This window comes from Lycorma delicatula, chromosome 11 (genome assembly GCF_047948215.1).
Source record: "Lycorma delicatula isolate Av1 chromosome 11, ASM4794821v1, whole genome shotgun sequence".
Lineage (NCBI taxonomy): Eukaryota > Metazoa > Arthropoda > Insecta > Hemiptera > Fulgoridae > Lycorma > Lycorma delicatula.
Window position 1 is genome coordinate 15,676,294 of NC_134465.1, and position 15,659 is coordinate 15,691,952.

Consider the following 15,659-nt stretch of genomic DNA (forward strand, 5'->3'; position numbering starts at 1 on the left):
AGGACGTGTAAATGAGATGTGTAGCTTTGTACAGACTCAGGCCGACCGTTCCTGAGACGTGCGTTTAATTGAACGTTTTTAATTAAGTTTAATTAAGTTTTTACCACCAAACTTTTACTAGGATTTGAAGCTCCAAACCTTCGACTTCGAAAATCAGCTGTTAAACAAGTGATTTACGACGAGTTACCGCTAGACCGGCCCGGTGGGCTAAATACCTTTTAAAAAGAAATTATTTAAAATTTAAACTTCAACAAAAAAAATTGTTTAAATTTAAATCTACACAAAACTTTCAGCCCCAAATTTGACGATTCAGGTGCGAGTTATGTTTGATCGATTGCTATTCTTTCGTCTGTTATTATAATGCAGATATTAAAATAAACTTCCGCCGATTTTTCAATTTTTTGCAATTTTTTGCAATTTTCTGTAAAAAAACGGGTGTGCGCAAATTTATTTTATTTTAAACTACTTTTTATTTATTTATTGATTTTAGCATTTCACGACCTTCTTACTTATACTAATGTATATATAATATCCATGATGCAAAAACACGTGCAGCGTATCGCATCAAGTATCCTAACCGTAAACCGCAACTGTCATATACATTTATTAACTTCATTTAACATGTACGTATCATAAACCGACACGTGCTTCGTTTTCTAGCGCCTTCCTTGAAATCCTTGAATTTTTCCGGTCGGATTAAATTTATTTTTTACAACGAAAACTAAATAAAAAATAGTAGGCGCTATTGTTTAAATTTATCTGAAATAAGAAAAACAGCATAGATAAAGTTGAATGTTCATTCGACTTTATACATTCCGTATATTTGTCCATACTTGGAGCGTTGTATCTTGACCGATGAGTTTAAAACATAATCGCAGTAAAAAAAACACTGGGTGATCTTATTTTGTTTCTGAAAATTTCAGTATTAAGTTCTTATAATTTTATTTTAATACTGAAATTATTAACTTAAAAATAAGCGAAACTGAACATTTTTTTATAATAATTCCCCTATTTTTATTGCATTTTAACCTAATTGGAATTTACAACTACGTTAAAAAAATGTAATTCTAAAATATACTTCATCGATGGGCTAATTAAATTTTCCTATCGATGGGCTTTTAAAATTTTCCTATCTCGATTCGGGTTTTTTTTTAGATCAGTGAGTTTCCAGTTTATGCTCATCTTTTTACTTCCTAGTACGAAAAATCGTGATGGCAATTTCGCGATCGGTTTTCAATCGCGAAAAATTTCGGTTTTCAGATTTTAACGGAAATTTCCATTTTGACCTTTCCTGAATCCATTTTGACTAGTTTCGGCGTGACGTCTGTACGTACATATCTCGCTAAGTCAAAAACGGTTAGCCGTAGAATGTTGAAATTTTTGATTTAGGACTGTTATAAAATCTAGTTGTGTACCCCCCCCCCCTTCTGATTGCAATCAACAGGACCAAAAGTGTCCAAAAAAACCCAAAATGTCAATTTTGACATTTTTGCATTTACATTTATAAAATCACTTTGATTTTCAAGAAAAATTTAATTTTTAGCTAACATTTTTTTTCAACATTGAATCGATCAATTTTGTAAAGGACTGAAGTTTTAACGTACAGTTATTACTAAGTTTCAATTGATTTAGCGCACATGCATATGTAATTTTTACGATTCATTCGTTTACAATTTTTTACAGCTGTTTAAAAACATAAATAAATAGCTGCTTTTGTTTATCATGTGCGTGTTACTAATTTAAAGTGTGTAAAGTATTTAACTGCAATCTTTTAAATTCTGTGATCTTTTTTCAAAACATCATACCATGTAGCCTAAAAGGCATTCTTCAATCGGGATAAATACAAAAAAGCACGTATGATGAAAACTGTTATTGCGGCAGAGACTGAAGACGAAAAACAGTCAAGATTGGAAAGCGACCGAATACACACAGCCCGATCCCGTTCGACTGAAACAACTGAGCAACGGGAAATACGTTTAGAAACCGGATGAGGGGGCGTTTCCCCCCAGTTAAAAAAAAAATCACGTTGTTTTTTCCGAATTATCTACCGAAAATGTTTTCACAGTTGTTATATGGGAGTTATTTTTAGAGGGGGTTTGGGGGCGCAGATCCTATGTCGGTAAATTAAAAAAATAATGGATTTTCTGTTATCAGATAACGTATCTAAATTGCGTGAAATTTTTTCTAAAAGCATTAAGCTCTTAACTTGGAGTATAGTTGATAACGCAAAAATTTTCCAGTTGAAAAAAGAACTTTGGAAACCTGGAAAACCAAAGCGCCGAACGAAGCGAGGCCTGGCTGGGAGGTCTGGTGAAGCCGGGCCGAGCGGCTAGTAGTAGCTAAAATTTAATCTCTGTAATTGTTACTTGACCGATGTAAAATCTATTAAACAACAGAAGTGAAAAAAATCGTGTTATTTTAAGCAGTTGTATTATTTCTCTTACGAAAATGATCATTATTAAATGAAAATCATTAAATGATTATTCTCGCTTACATATGATCATGAAAATGTGGAATTGTTAGTTATTTGCTACTTTATATTACAGTTTTAGTTTTAGTTTTTCGCATATATAGATGTAGTACTGTATAGTTATATAGTATTATGCATACCAATTTTTTTTTCAATTCTAGACGTTCCATGGCTCCATTTACCTAAAAACAAATAAAAAATAGAAATAGAATTTTAGCATTAAGAAATTCTGGAAGGATGTATACATGTTGACCTGTTTTTTTACTAGATATCTGAAGGCCGGGTAAATCCATTTAGGTAAAATTTGGCACAATGTTTTTTTTTTAAATATATGGGTTAGATGTGGCAGCAGGCACACACGATCTAAAAATTTTACTCAAGGGGTAGAAATTTTTTTTATACGATTCTTTAATCCCATATTTGCGTACTTTAATGATCCAGTTAATTTCTTTTTCTACGTGGTATAGCCAATCGATGTAGAAGCCCTCGGCAGCCGGAGTTGTAGAGTCGTATAGTCGTATAGGTAAAGAAATAATTAAATATTGTGGAATTAATAATAAAAATATTATATATAAAATAAAAAAGTGAAATAATAATAAATGTGTCCGGCCCGGCTTATTTATTTATTTATTTGAAGTAGAAAAAGTATATCATTTTTAAATAGATAAATACAAAACGATTAGACAGGTAGAGGATCAAAAATATTTTCAAATGCTTTTTCATTCATATTTTTTAGTCTAAGAGCTGTCTATGCTTTTTCTTTTCTAATTAAAAATTAAATTTAAAAAATAAAAATTATAAGATCTTTAGTAGGAACCCTTTATAATTGTTTACCGTTTGACTATTCACCTGTTAAGGTTGGATTTAGTGTTACAGTGAAAAAAATATTACAGTAAAATCTGTCCAAGTAATTTTTTTACTTCATCGCGCTCGGAATGAATTTTAGTAAAACATTTCCAAGAGATAAGTTAACGAAATAGATTTGTTGCAAAACTTTTTTTTAACTGAAAATCGAGCTTCGCTCTCCTCTTTTGGAAACATTTTTATAATTTACTTACTTGCGATACAATTTAATAAACCCGCCGGGTTAGTCTAGTAGTTTAACTCGTCATCGTAAAATAAGTCGATTTTTGAAATCGAGAGTTCTAATGTTCGATCCTTGTAAAGGCAGCGGTTTTTGTATGGATTTGAATGTTAGGCTGTGGATAGCGGTGTTCTTTGTCGGTTGGATTTCAATTAACCACACGTCTCAGGAGTGGTCGACCTGAGTCTGAAACTACATGTTTACCAGTACACTTACATTTACATTGAGCTACGTCAAGCCTGGAAAACCGGTAACAGTAATCGCATTCGCCAATACACACAGACACACCCAGACCCGGCAGTAGCTAGAAAACTGGTTGGAGGAAACATTAAAAAAATAATTTCACCGAAAGAAGTGGAATAACTGGAAAGTTGTTAAAAAAAATCAAAAAAGAATTATTAATGGAGTACCGGTATTATTAACGGGATAGAAATTTATTTCCCTAACAAGGTTCTGTCGAGAAATAACACAAATTTTAAACTGGTAAAAATAGGTTTTGTACTTTAGTTTTTTTGTTTAAAAATCATTTTTTTAATATAAATCACCAATAAATCTCTTCCTAAATCGTGTAGACGCCTCCAATAATAATATTAAAAATTAAATTAGTAAAAAAGAAACAAACTTTTTTGCACAGAAATTGTTAAAAAGAGGCGAATTTTAATTTGGAATTAATTAATTTTCAATTTAATTCTTTACAAACCTTGTTGCAAAATTTTTTCAGTTTCCTGACAATTTAACAGTTATTGCGCTCAGACCTAAAAAAAATTGTTCGTTGCGATTGCATTTTTTTGAATCCTATAAAAATTTTCTGAAATAGTACAGAGATACCGATGTATGATTTGTTTTATTCAAGTTTTCGAGTCGGAAACCATCAAATTTACTGATTAATTTAAATTCAGCACGTCTTCAATAATCAATTTGTTTAGATTGCATTAGTATGGCAAATCGTTCATTCTCCATAATAATTTTTTTTTTGTCTTCAGTCATTTGACTGGTTTGATGCAGCTCTCCAAGATTCCCTATCTAGTGCTAGTCGTTTCATTTCAGTATACCCTCTACATCCTACATCCCTAACAATTTGTTTTACATATTCCAAACGTGGCCTGCCTACACAATTTTTCCCTTCTACCTGTCCTTCCAATATTAAAGCGACTATTCCAAGATCCCTTACTATGTGGCCTATAAGTCTGTCTCTTCTTTTAACTATATTTTTCCAAATGCTTCTTTCTTCATCTATTTGCCGCAATACCTCTTCATTTGTCACTTTATCCACCCGTCTGATTTTTAACATTCTCCTATAGCACCGCATTTCAAAAGCTTCTAATCTATTCTTCTCAGATACTCCGATCGTCCAAGTTTCTCTTCCATATAAAGCGACACTCCAAACATACACTTTCAAAAATCTTTTCCTGACATTTAAATTAATTTTTGATGTAAACAAATTATATTTCTTACTGAAGGCTCGTTTAGCTTGTGCTATTCGGCATTTTATATCGCTCCTGCTTCGTCCATCTTTAGTAATTTTACTTCCCAAATAACAAAATTCTTCTACCTCCATAATCTTTTCTCCTCCTATTTTCACATTCAGCGGTCCATCTTTGTTATTTTTACTACATTTCATTACTTTTGTTTTGTTCTTGTTTATTTTCACCCGATAGTTCTTGCGTAGGACTTCATCTATGCTGTTCATTGTTTCTTCTAAATCCTTTTTACTCTCGGCTAGAATTACTATATCATCAGCAAATCGTAGCATCTTTATCTTTTCACCTTGTACTATTACTCCGAATCTAAATTGTTCTTTAACATCATTAACTGCTAGTTCCATGTAAAGATTAAAAAGTAACGGAGATAGGGAACATCTTGTCGGACTCCCTTTCTTATTACGGCTTCTTTCTTATGTTCTTCAATTGTTACTGTTGCTGTTTGGTTCCTGTACATGTTAGCAATTGTTCTTCTATCTCTGTATTTGAACCCTAATTTTTTTAAAATGCTGAACATTTTATTCCAGTCTACGTTATCGAATGCCTTTTCTAGGTCTATAAACGCCAAGTATGTTGGTTTGTTTTTCTTTAATCTTCCTTCTACTATTAATCCGAGGCCTAAAATTGCTTTCCTTGTCCCTATGCTTTTCCTGAAACCAAATTGGTCTGCTCCTAACACTTCTTCCACTCTCCTCTCAATTCTTCTGTATAGAATTCTAGTTAAGATTTTTGATGCATGACTAGTTAAACTAATTGTTCTGTATTCTTCACTAATAATTGCTCTTCTGCCATAATAATTAAAGAACATATTAATTGTATTATTAAAAATAACAAAGAAACATCAAAATTTGCTAAAAAAAACTTTAGGAACTGGACATAATTATAAACATAACGAATTTATAAAAAAACAAAATTAGAATGCACTAACAATTATCCTAAAACCAGCATATAAAAAAGTGTCATATATTTGAATAATAAATTAATGAATGAAGTAGTCAAATTCAATAATGATATCCTACATAAACAAATTAATTAATTTATAGGTTGGTAATATTTAATTTCATATCGTAAACATCTTACGGAAATGACGTTACATTTTTATTAACGTGTAATTTTATTAATTGACCGTCGACTATTATGAACGTAACAATTTTAACTTCAATTTAATTTTAACTATACGTGAATAATAAATTAATAACTTCAATTAAGCCCTGATAATGGAGAAGTGCCTCCGAAAGCGCACGGATACTTACAATAAGAATTTTGGTAAGTGGAAATATTTTATACAAAATCAATTTGTTGTTTGAGCAGATATCAGAACGAAATTTTTCGCAGCTGTAACTTCAAAACAAAGCGTTTCTGGACTCACGTTTATATAAACTGTTTTTTTTATTTTTAGTTATAGAATGAATATACTCCCGAAATTCTTTCCGTTTCTATTTGAGATACAATATAAGAGAGCCAGTATTTATTTCTTTTAGATTTTTAAGGCGTAAGAGCGAGAAAAAGAAATGATAATATTTATGATAATCCCTGAAATTTTTGCGGGTAAATAATATTACGAATTTTTCGGTGATCCTTCATAAACCATAATAATTATTTCTTAACGTTAAGCGATAATTTTTATTATCTTTTCGTTTATATCTCTTACTATTTTTAAAATATTTCATATCATTATTTATCTAATTTTTATTTCTACTACTGTTATAAATTATTTAATCGTATTTTCATAATAAACATCATTAATTTATCAATTTAATTTGTTATGAATAAATTATCTGTAAAGTTTTCTTACTAAACACATATTTTTATTTTATATTTGCTATACCGTGTTAATAATTTATTTTGGAATAAACCGATAAAACCCATCGGGTTGGTCTAGTGTTGGTCTAGTGGTCTAGTGTTGGTCTAGTCTTCCCAAATCAGCTGATTTGGAAAGTCGAGAGTTACAGCGTTCAAGTCCTAGTAAAGCCAGTTATTTACACGGATTTGAATACTAGATCGTGGATACCGGTGTTCTTTGGTGGTTGGGTTTCAATTAACCACACATCTCAGAAATGGTCGAACTGAGAATGTACAAGACTACACTTCATTTACACTCATACATATCATCCTCATTCCATCCTCTGAAGAATTATCTAAACGGTAGTTACCGGAGGCTAAACAGGAAAAAAGAGAAGAGGAATAAACCGATCAATTTTTATTTTTAAATCGGTTGTATCTTCTTATCAAACGTAGGTGAATTTTATTATTTTTTACTGTGTAAACTTAACAAACGATCTTACGGTTGTTTGACAGGTCAATAATTTCGATCGTGTGATATTTTTTAAGAAAAAATACTCACTTTTCAAGAAACTTTTAAAATAAAATTACTGAAAAATATTTGATTTGTCCGTCACATTTATATAAAAATCTTGTTAAAACTTCAACCTCTTTGTTACATAAATTATTTAGGTAAATACGTCTATTTGTTTGTTATTTAAATTCATTGAAAAATAACATTATGTTTCATTAAGAATTATGAAGTTATACTTCAGGTGCAAAATTATTTTTTGTGGTTTAATTAGTAAAAGGGCAATGCAAAGCTAAAAACTTCAGCCTTGCAAAACTTGTGATAGTCTTGCCATTAAGAGTCTAATGTATGTATTTTTTGTGGTTTAATTAGTAAAAGGGCAATGCAAAGCTAAAAACTTCAGCCTTGCAAAACTTGTGATAGTCTTGCCATTAAGAGTCTAATGTATGTATGTATATACACGTGTATATATATATATATACGTATACCTTCTTTTTTTTTTGTTCAACAACCAGTATATTTACAATCGGCTGCTTAAGTGGAACCATAAGTAAGTCGTTTGATAAGGGGTTCCTAAGGAACTTCCATAATACGTAATTCATAATAATAGTTAGTTATCAGTAAGCAGTAAGTGATTTTAATGTTCATTAGAAAATAAAAAGATCATAGTCCATAAAACAAATTATTAATAAAAAAAAAACAATAAACAGTCAAACCGAAGAAAAATAATAGTCAAACAAAATAATATCACTAGATTTGGCGTTGTCATCAAACTGTCTCCAGTAACCCCTAAGTCAAGCACATGGAGACGTTTCAACCTTCGGACGTCCCTTTTATTATCAAGCAGATTGATTGCTAAGTGATTGACGGGATTTTCAAGTCGTTGCTGGTACTTAACACTGAGCTGTCGCACAACCTTACGAACCGTCGGAAGCTCTAGCTAGATATTCATAAATTTTATCATTCCGTTTGAACCGTGGTGCCTCTGCAATTGCTCTCCTTATTTTGTTTTGGAAGCGTTGTATGATATCTATGTTAGTATAACTTTCTGTTCCCAACAACACGCCATAAGCCCAGATTGGTCGTAGGATAATCTTGTAAATCAGTAATTTATTGGACAATGAGAGGCGTGAGTTTCTCCGTATCAGCCGAAGCAGTTCCTTATACTTCGCGTTTAGTTGTTTTCTTTCCATCCTCACTGACATTTCCAGGTAAAACGCCGATCTAGGTGAAGTTCTAGGTACCGCACCATCAAGACACCATCCATGTACACACAGGAACAGTCACCCTTTCGCATGGCGAATGACTTGCTTTAATTTATCCTGATTCGCTTTAATCTTCCATCTTTTCTGCCACGCACAGACAAGGTCTAATGCCATATGTAGCTACGGCGAGGCTAGGCCAGAGTCTTCATTAACGGCACTGATAGCAGTGTCATCGGGAAATGAAGCGACGGTTCAATCTTCCAGGGCTAGATAATCGGCTGTGAATATGGAATATAACACTGGACTTAGACAGAGCCCTGAAGGAACCTGACCTAATGTCAAAGAATTTTGATAACTTATCATTACATCTTACCTGAGAAAAACGTCCCTCAACATAATTACAAGACAAGGTAGTAGGGTTGAGTAAGTTTTAATTTTAATTTATAAGTCAAGCCAGCCAACCGTACCTTATCAAAGGCCTGTTGGATATCTAAGAATCCCGCCCAGTAGAATTTTCATTCCTCCAGACATCCACTAATGACCTTGAAGACGCTATGGGATTATTCGATGGTGGAGTGAACCCAAATTGGTGGTCCGAAATTATCCCCTCACCTTCCAAAACTGGCCTAAGCCTGCCAAGTAACAGCTTTTCAAATAATTTATATATGAACGGTAAGAGGCTAATCGGCCTGTAAGTTGGTTAACTGGCATTTCTTCCGCCACCACCCCATTCGGTCGCCCTAGAGCATAAGACCAAATGTCAGTGCCAAGAAACGGCTACTGTGCCTCTGAAACAGTTTAGCGACCTAATTCCTAAAAGCTCCTAGTGAGCTACCTATCAGCGTGAGCGGACTAAGCAAGGTGCTATACACCACCCGCTTACGTGTCCCAACCGCTCACTTGTCATCGTTAAAACTAAATCGGGGAGGCACAACCCTTGTTACTTAATTACCAACAAGTTACAGTTTAAAATTTAATGAAGTTATAAATTAAAAGACAGCAATTTAGCTGTCACACCTCGGTCGCCATTATTGAGGGTTGATGCCGTATTTTTTCTAAAGCTTATAAAATATCGGAAATTTTATTAATTTTAATCAACAATAGAATACATCGTTTACGGAATATAATTTTTTTAATTTTATTTTCGGTGTTAAAGACATTTTTTCTCCAGAATACAACATAATTAACACAAAGGTAAACGGTGCAATGTACTGTCGGTGCGCTTTCAAATTAACCTCAGCTCGCTAACTACTAAATCGGATTAAAATCAAAGTAAAAAAACAGCCGACACGTTAATCGATACCCGCTTCTGATCGGTCAGCGGTTGAAAAGAGTAGGCTTTTGATCGCTTGAACATTTTTTTTTTTAAAGAAGTAGAGGAACCCCATTTACGGGCGCCTGGACAGTGTCGGCCTCGATAACAGGTTCCGCAAGATGTTATTAAATGCGTATGTGTTCCTGCGCACTACCGTCTAAACCTACACCCGTGGCTACCCACCCTTCCTGGTACAGCTGGTGTGAATTACTACAGGGGAAGGGGGGAATACGTCCTCACACACATTCAGACATACAGTCAACAGACACTGACCTCACAACCACAATATACCAAACGTCGGACTAAAATCTCAGCACACACTCCATGACTTCCAATCACCACCGGAAAACACACCGCACACCCCACACGTCAAATCAAAGCCAGACCCAACCGATCATATAAACAAACACCTCACAGACAATCGAACGCTACAGCATACTTGCCTCACGGGTCATCATCGGACGCGGGAGCGGAGTGCCGACGACCTAATCGCACCCAGGCGAGCTCCACACGTACGGGGAACCCCCTTATGCTCTTAACTGCGTGCCTGTCCACTCCCGCACCTTCTGACGACCTCTTCTTCTACCCCTGCGAGACTCCTTCCAGAGGTACAGCTCCTCCATGATCTTCCTAGCAAACCTTACCTTGCTACACCCGTCCAGTTTTCCGCGCTTTCCGACATGATCTGTTTCCTTCTATCTATGGTGTCCAATATTTCCTTCCTCGCATCCTCAAAGCGAAAGAAGACGTGATATGTTGTCTCTTCCTCGTCTAGACACACCGGGCAACTAGCGTTGTGATCAAGCGATCGGTTGAACTCCTGTATCGTAATGAAAATCTATTTCATAATAACTCTCATTACGATATAGGCTCGCTCCAGCCACATAATTCAAACGTTATAATAGAGCTGCAGAAAAAAATATTTTAAATTTTATGAAAGGTAATTGGAATTCTTTCTAACGGAGGTGGTTGTTTATTATTTTCCCGCTAAGGTCGGATGTAGCATGTGTTACCGTTGAGAAAATTTAAACGATAAAATCTGCGCGTATTATATTATCTATCATTCTTCTGTACCATTTCATCCTCAGGATGAATATTAGTAAAATGTTTTCAAGACTAAACTAAAAGAAATAGATTTTTATCGTAACTTTTTTTAAAAGATCAAAACGGGGCTCCCTCGTCTTCTTATGAAAACGTGTTTTTTTATAATTTCTTTCCTGGCGATGAAATTTAACAAATTGTTTTAGTCTAAATTAAATAAAACAAATAAAAATTAAAAATATTTAAAAAAAATTTTTTTTTTTTTTAATCTTTATAGAGGTTATACGCTTCTGGTAATAATTAATAACTAATAATTACAAATAAAACGATTATTTAACAAAGAGGAATATTATTATTACAAATTGTATTTTGTTAGCGGTTTTTTAATTGTTTATTTGCCCCTCTTATTTAACGACCGCTCTTACTTCCTTTGACCTTTCTCGAATTCACATGGTACGAATGAATTCATTTCGTTTGATGTTTGTATAAAACTCGTTAAATGATGTCATAATAATCCTTTGGTTAAGTTTAATTAGGAAAAATTAATGTAAATCCATCTTATATATAAACTATATGTATAATATATATATATATTTGTTTATTATTATTATATTTATATATATATATATATATATATGGAAACGATGTAAAACTGAAATCGATTATGAAATAAAATTGTTTACAAGAATAGTTTTGAAGTTAAATTTTATTACGTATTCTACTTATTTATTTATTTTGTTTTATGTTTCAGGTAAAGAAATGAAAAATAGATGGAAATCTATAAGAGATGCGTTCGTTAGAGAAGTTAGATATATGAAAGAAGCCGAACTAAACGGTGAACCCCAAGTTAAAAAAAAGAAATACATTTATTACGATCAATTATGCTTTTTATTACCTACTGTCGGTGCAAGAAGTATGAGATCGCATAACGTAATCAACGATGAAATATTAATTAAAGAAGAATACAATAATACTATTACTAGTAATAATTACGATGATTCCATTAAAGCCGAAGGAAGTCATAACGATAACGACTTCGATAGTATAAGAAAGATGAAAAAAAATAAAAGGTATGCGAAAAGAAAAATCGGCGAATTGTATAACGGTGATATAACTATTTATAAAGATAATAAATACTGGAACAATACTAGTAATAATGAATGCGAAATAAGTGTCGGAGTAAATAGTAGTAGTAGTAATAATAATATTAATAATAATAATAACAATAATAATAGTAGTAGTATAAATAATAGCAATAATAATAGCCATAATAATAGTGCTAATAGTGAGGAATTTGAAGGGGAAAGAGTTCAAGTGACACCTTCCATCGAAGATATTATACCGGACCATCACATATTACAAGCCCAACCGGATTTACTGAATCCAGTCGACGATAGCGGTTACAGGCCTGACCCGGATTATATGTTTTTAATGTCTTTATTACCGAGTTTTAAAAAATTGGGTGAAGAAAAAAAATCTATGGTTAAAATTGAAATATCATCGCTTTTACACCAAGCGATATACGGCAATAAAGTAGTTAATTAATTATTTATACCGTATGAATTTGTATCGTTAAATTTAAAAAGTAATCGATGCTTTGGAAACATATACGTCAGCTTACCTTACTATATTACAGTCAAATATTAACTTGCGTATTAAAATAAATATATCGCGGATATTCCTTCTCTTATAACCTTCTACGCACTAGGATGTACTCGTGTATCGTCGACTTCAGCGGTGACGCTTGGCCTTTCGTTCAGAAGATCCCGATCGATCGTATTTTGTACGTTACGAAATTTTCATTTTATACTCTCACACGTAAGCTTCGGTCTTACGTAATGGATTACTCATCAACCCTCCCCAAAAAAATTAAAAAACAAACTCCGGGCACAAAAAGAGGTGTGTTTATATCGCTATTCGTTTGCAAAGTATTTTAATTAAAAGAAAAAAATAAGTAATAGATGTATTTTGTTATTTTCTGCAACACGCATAGACTGCTTAAAACAACACGAATTAACGATTCGAATTTGTTTTCGGACAGGTTAGCTAATAGCCGTATCGTAATCTGCATTCACCTCTTTTTACAAATAGATTTTAATTCTGCTGAAAAGTGTCTAATGGACGGGAAGTTCTACGTTATTCTAAAAAATACATATTTCGGTACGCAAACCTAACCGGAATATAACATTGTCTATTCCTTTGCCGCTCTTTTTAAAATGTTGAACCTTTTTTTTCCCGTAAACTGCGAACGAATGTTGTCTTGCGTTATGTTTCTTTTCCTTAAAGAAATTTGTCGTATTCGTATTTTTTCTTACGAAGATTTCTAAAATCGGCGCGTTGTCCGTACCCTAAGCGTCGATTACTACAGTCCAATTCAATCGATTTTAAAATGCGATAGTTGACCGTTTTTTTCTATCCGTTTTTCGCGTCACGTCTACACTATACGCAAGTTTTTTACACAGCGATATATTTTCTTTGATGTAAACAAACGTTCTCTTTCCTCGAAGGGCGTACAGCGTCGTATAAAATTTGTCGAAAAACATTTTACTGCTTTTTTAAGCGAATTGTGTCACTTTATGTAGCGACATTTGTGATCTAGTGCGTACAAGGCAGGTAAATTTCGATAATTTTCGCTAGATTTATATCGACTTAACGGGTAAATTATTTATCGAAAAATACAATTTATATTTTTATGAAAAGTAGTGATTCGGAACCTTACTAATAATTACTATTTATTCTTTCTTAATATCAAGCGATATAACGGAAGGAAAAAATTTAACGTTATATGTTTTCTTAGCAACAGCTTTCCTTTTAATTAATAAACTTTATAATTAATTCTCTTAAAAAAAGTTAATAATTTATTAACTACTAAAATATTTGTAAAAGGAAATACCGGTAGACATTTAAAAATTAAAATACTTTCATAAACATAGACTGTATGTTACAACTATATTTAATTAGTTTATAATTGAGAAGTGATTTAATAATTTTAAAAGTTTTTGTTTTATATATATATATATATATATATATATATCGGTAAATGTACAACTTTTTCTTTATTTTTTTTAAATTGCAATTTCTGTATAACGTGTAATTTGTAAGTAACTGTTACGTTCTTTTTGTGGATAACTTACTTTAATTTCAAATTCATGTAAAATTTATCTTTTTATTTAATCACTTTGAAGTAATTTTTTTATGTATAAAGAACTTCTGTAACTATTACTTATGTACCTGCCTGTAATATGTGATATATGCGAGCAATTGTTTATAATGGTTCAAATATTGGATTCTTAGCTAGTATTGATTGATATTACTTTATTTGCTCCTAAATACAATAATAATAATAATTAGTTTAGAGCTTCCTGTTAAAAAATAATCGTTAGAACAAAATAATCTATAGTAAATTTGTATTATTATTATTTAATTTGTAAGATAAAATGACTGTTAAATTAAAAAGAAAAAACCAGGGATACCAACAAGCATTTTTGTATTACTAATTACTAGATAAGATGTATTATATTATTACTATTATTACGTAAGACAAATCTTGTTTCGCTGACCAAAATGTTTATAATTTTTTTTTTAAATATCCCCACCAATTTAGAAATCGATACGAGGGAAAAGCAGAAAGGTTAAAGTGGAATAGTAATTATTCTTTAAAAATTAAGTAACTCTAGATTTTTTAATGCCAATAATTACGTAATATATTGTAATAATATAATATTTAATTATAAAAAATCCTGATCAATATTATCAGTAATTAAGTGTGTAATTTTTGTCTAATGTTAAATATAATTAAGATTTATAGTTCCTTTTTTGTTTTTTCCCACTTTTTTGTATTTATTACTTTTTTATTATAATTTAATTTGTACAATTTGTAGTTATGTAGATTATGTTTTTTATAATTTTATTATTTTTATTTAATTACCTCTTTTTTTATGCTTTTTATTAAATGTTTTAATACTTTTTTTTATTTTATTTTTGTTTCTTTCCTACCTTAAAATCGATAAGATAGTCTAAGAGTGATTTGACACTTTAAAAAAAAAACTGTTTATTTTCTTTTTCAGTGTTAGAAAAGAGAACTGCGCGTAGAACCTAATCGCATTAAAAATCGTGGAACGCATGCTCGCTAACACTTGCTCATTTGTTTCTGCTTTTTTTAAAAAAACATCATCTTCGTTTTGATCCCATACAGAGTAAAAAATTCATCGACGTAATATCAGTTAAAAGTGGAGGCGTAAGTATAAATCGAAAAATTACTCTTCTGTTTTCATCTCGCACGGACTTCAACGGCGGTGAACCGCAGTATTGAAATTATAATTTACTAACATTTCCTGCTCGACTATAATTTCTCCAAACCATATACAGGTGATTACAAACGAAAAAGACGCTTTCAGAAATTTATAAAAACCGTATTTTTCAAATATGGAGATTATTTCTTGCGCGGTTTTACAGGAAAATTTCTTAAAGTTTTTATCTCTAAGTGATTTACGTGTACATCTTGTATCGCACTATAGATATCATCGACGCGGTACCCTAAATCATCCCCGACACCTGAAAGAATATCCCTTTTCAAACTAGCAGCAGCGTTTGTAATAGTTCTTTTACGTCATCTACATAAAAAAGAAGGGGAAGTATAAAATCTGTGTCTTATAAAAGCTAGTAAAAATAGACGTAAGGCGTCTCCGAGCCCGACGTATCAATCAAGTGTTTTCGTCAGTCGGCAAGGCCGATCCGACCTCTTTGGAAATGTTCTACCGTATAATTTCT

General features: G+C 32.1%; 1 protein-coding gene across 1 annotated transcript in view; it reads left to right on the forward strand.

Moving 5' to 3' along the window:
- LOC142332151 (uncharacterized) overlaps window positions 1–13,772 on the forward strand; it is a 34,780-nt gene extending 21,008 nt beyond the window's left edge. The window contains exon 2 of the mRNA XM_075378417.1: window positions 11,641–13,772. Within this exon, the coding sequence (XP_075234532.1) occupies window positions 11,641–12,434 (794 nt within the window). The 3' untranslated portion in view covers window positions 12,435–13,772. The remainder of the gene's footprint in view (window positions 1–11,640) is intronic.
- Window positions 13,773–15,659: the final 1,887 nt, after the last annotated feature.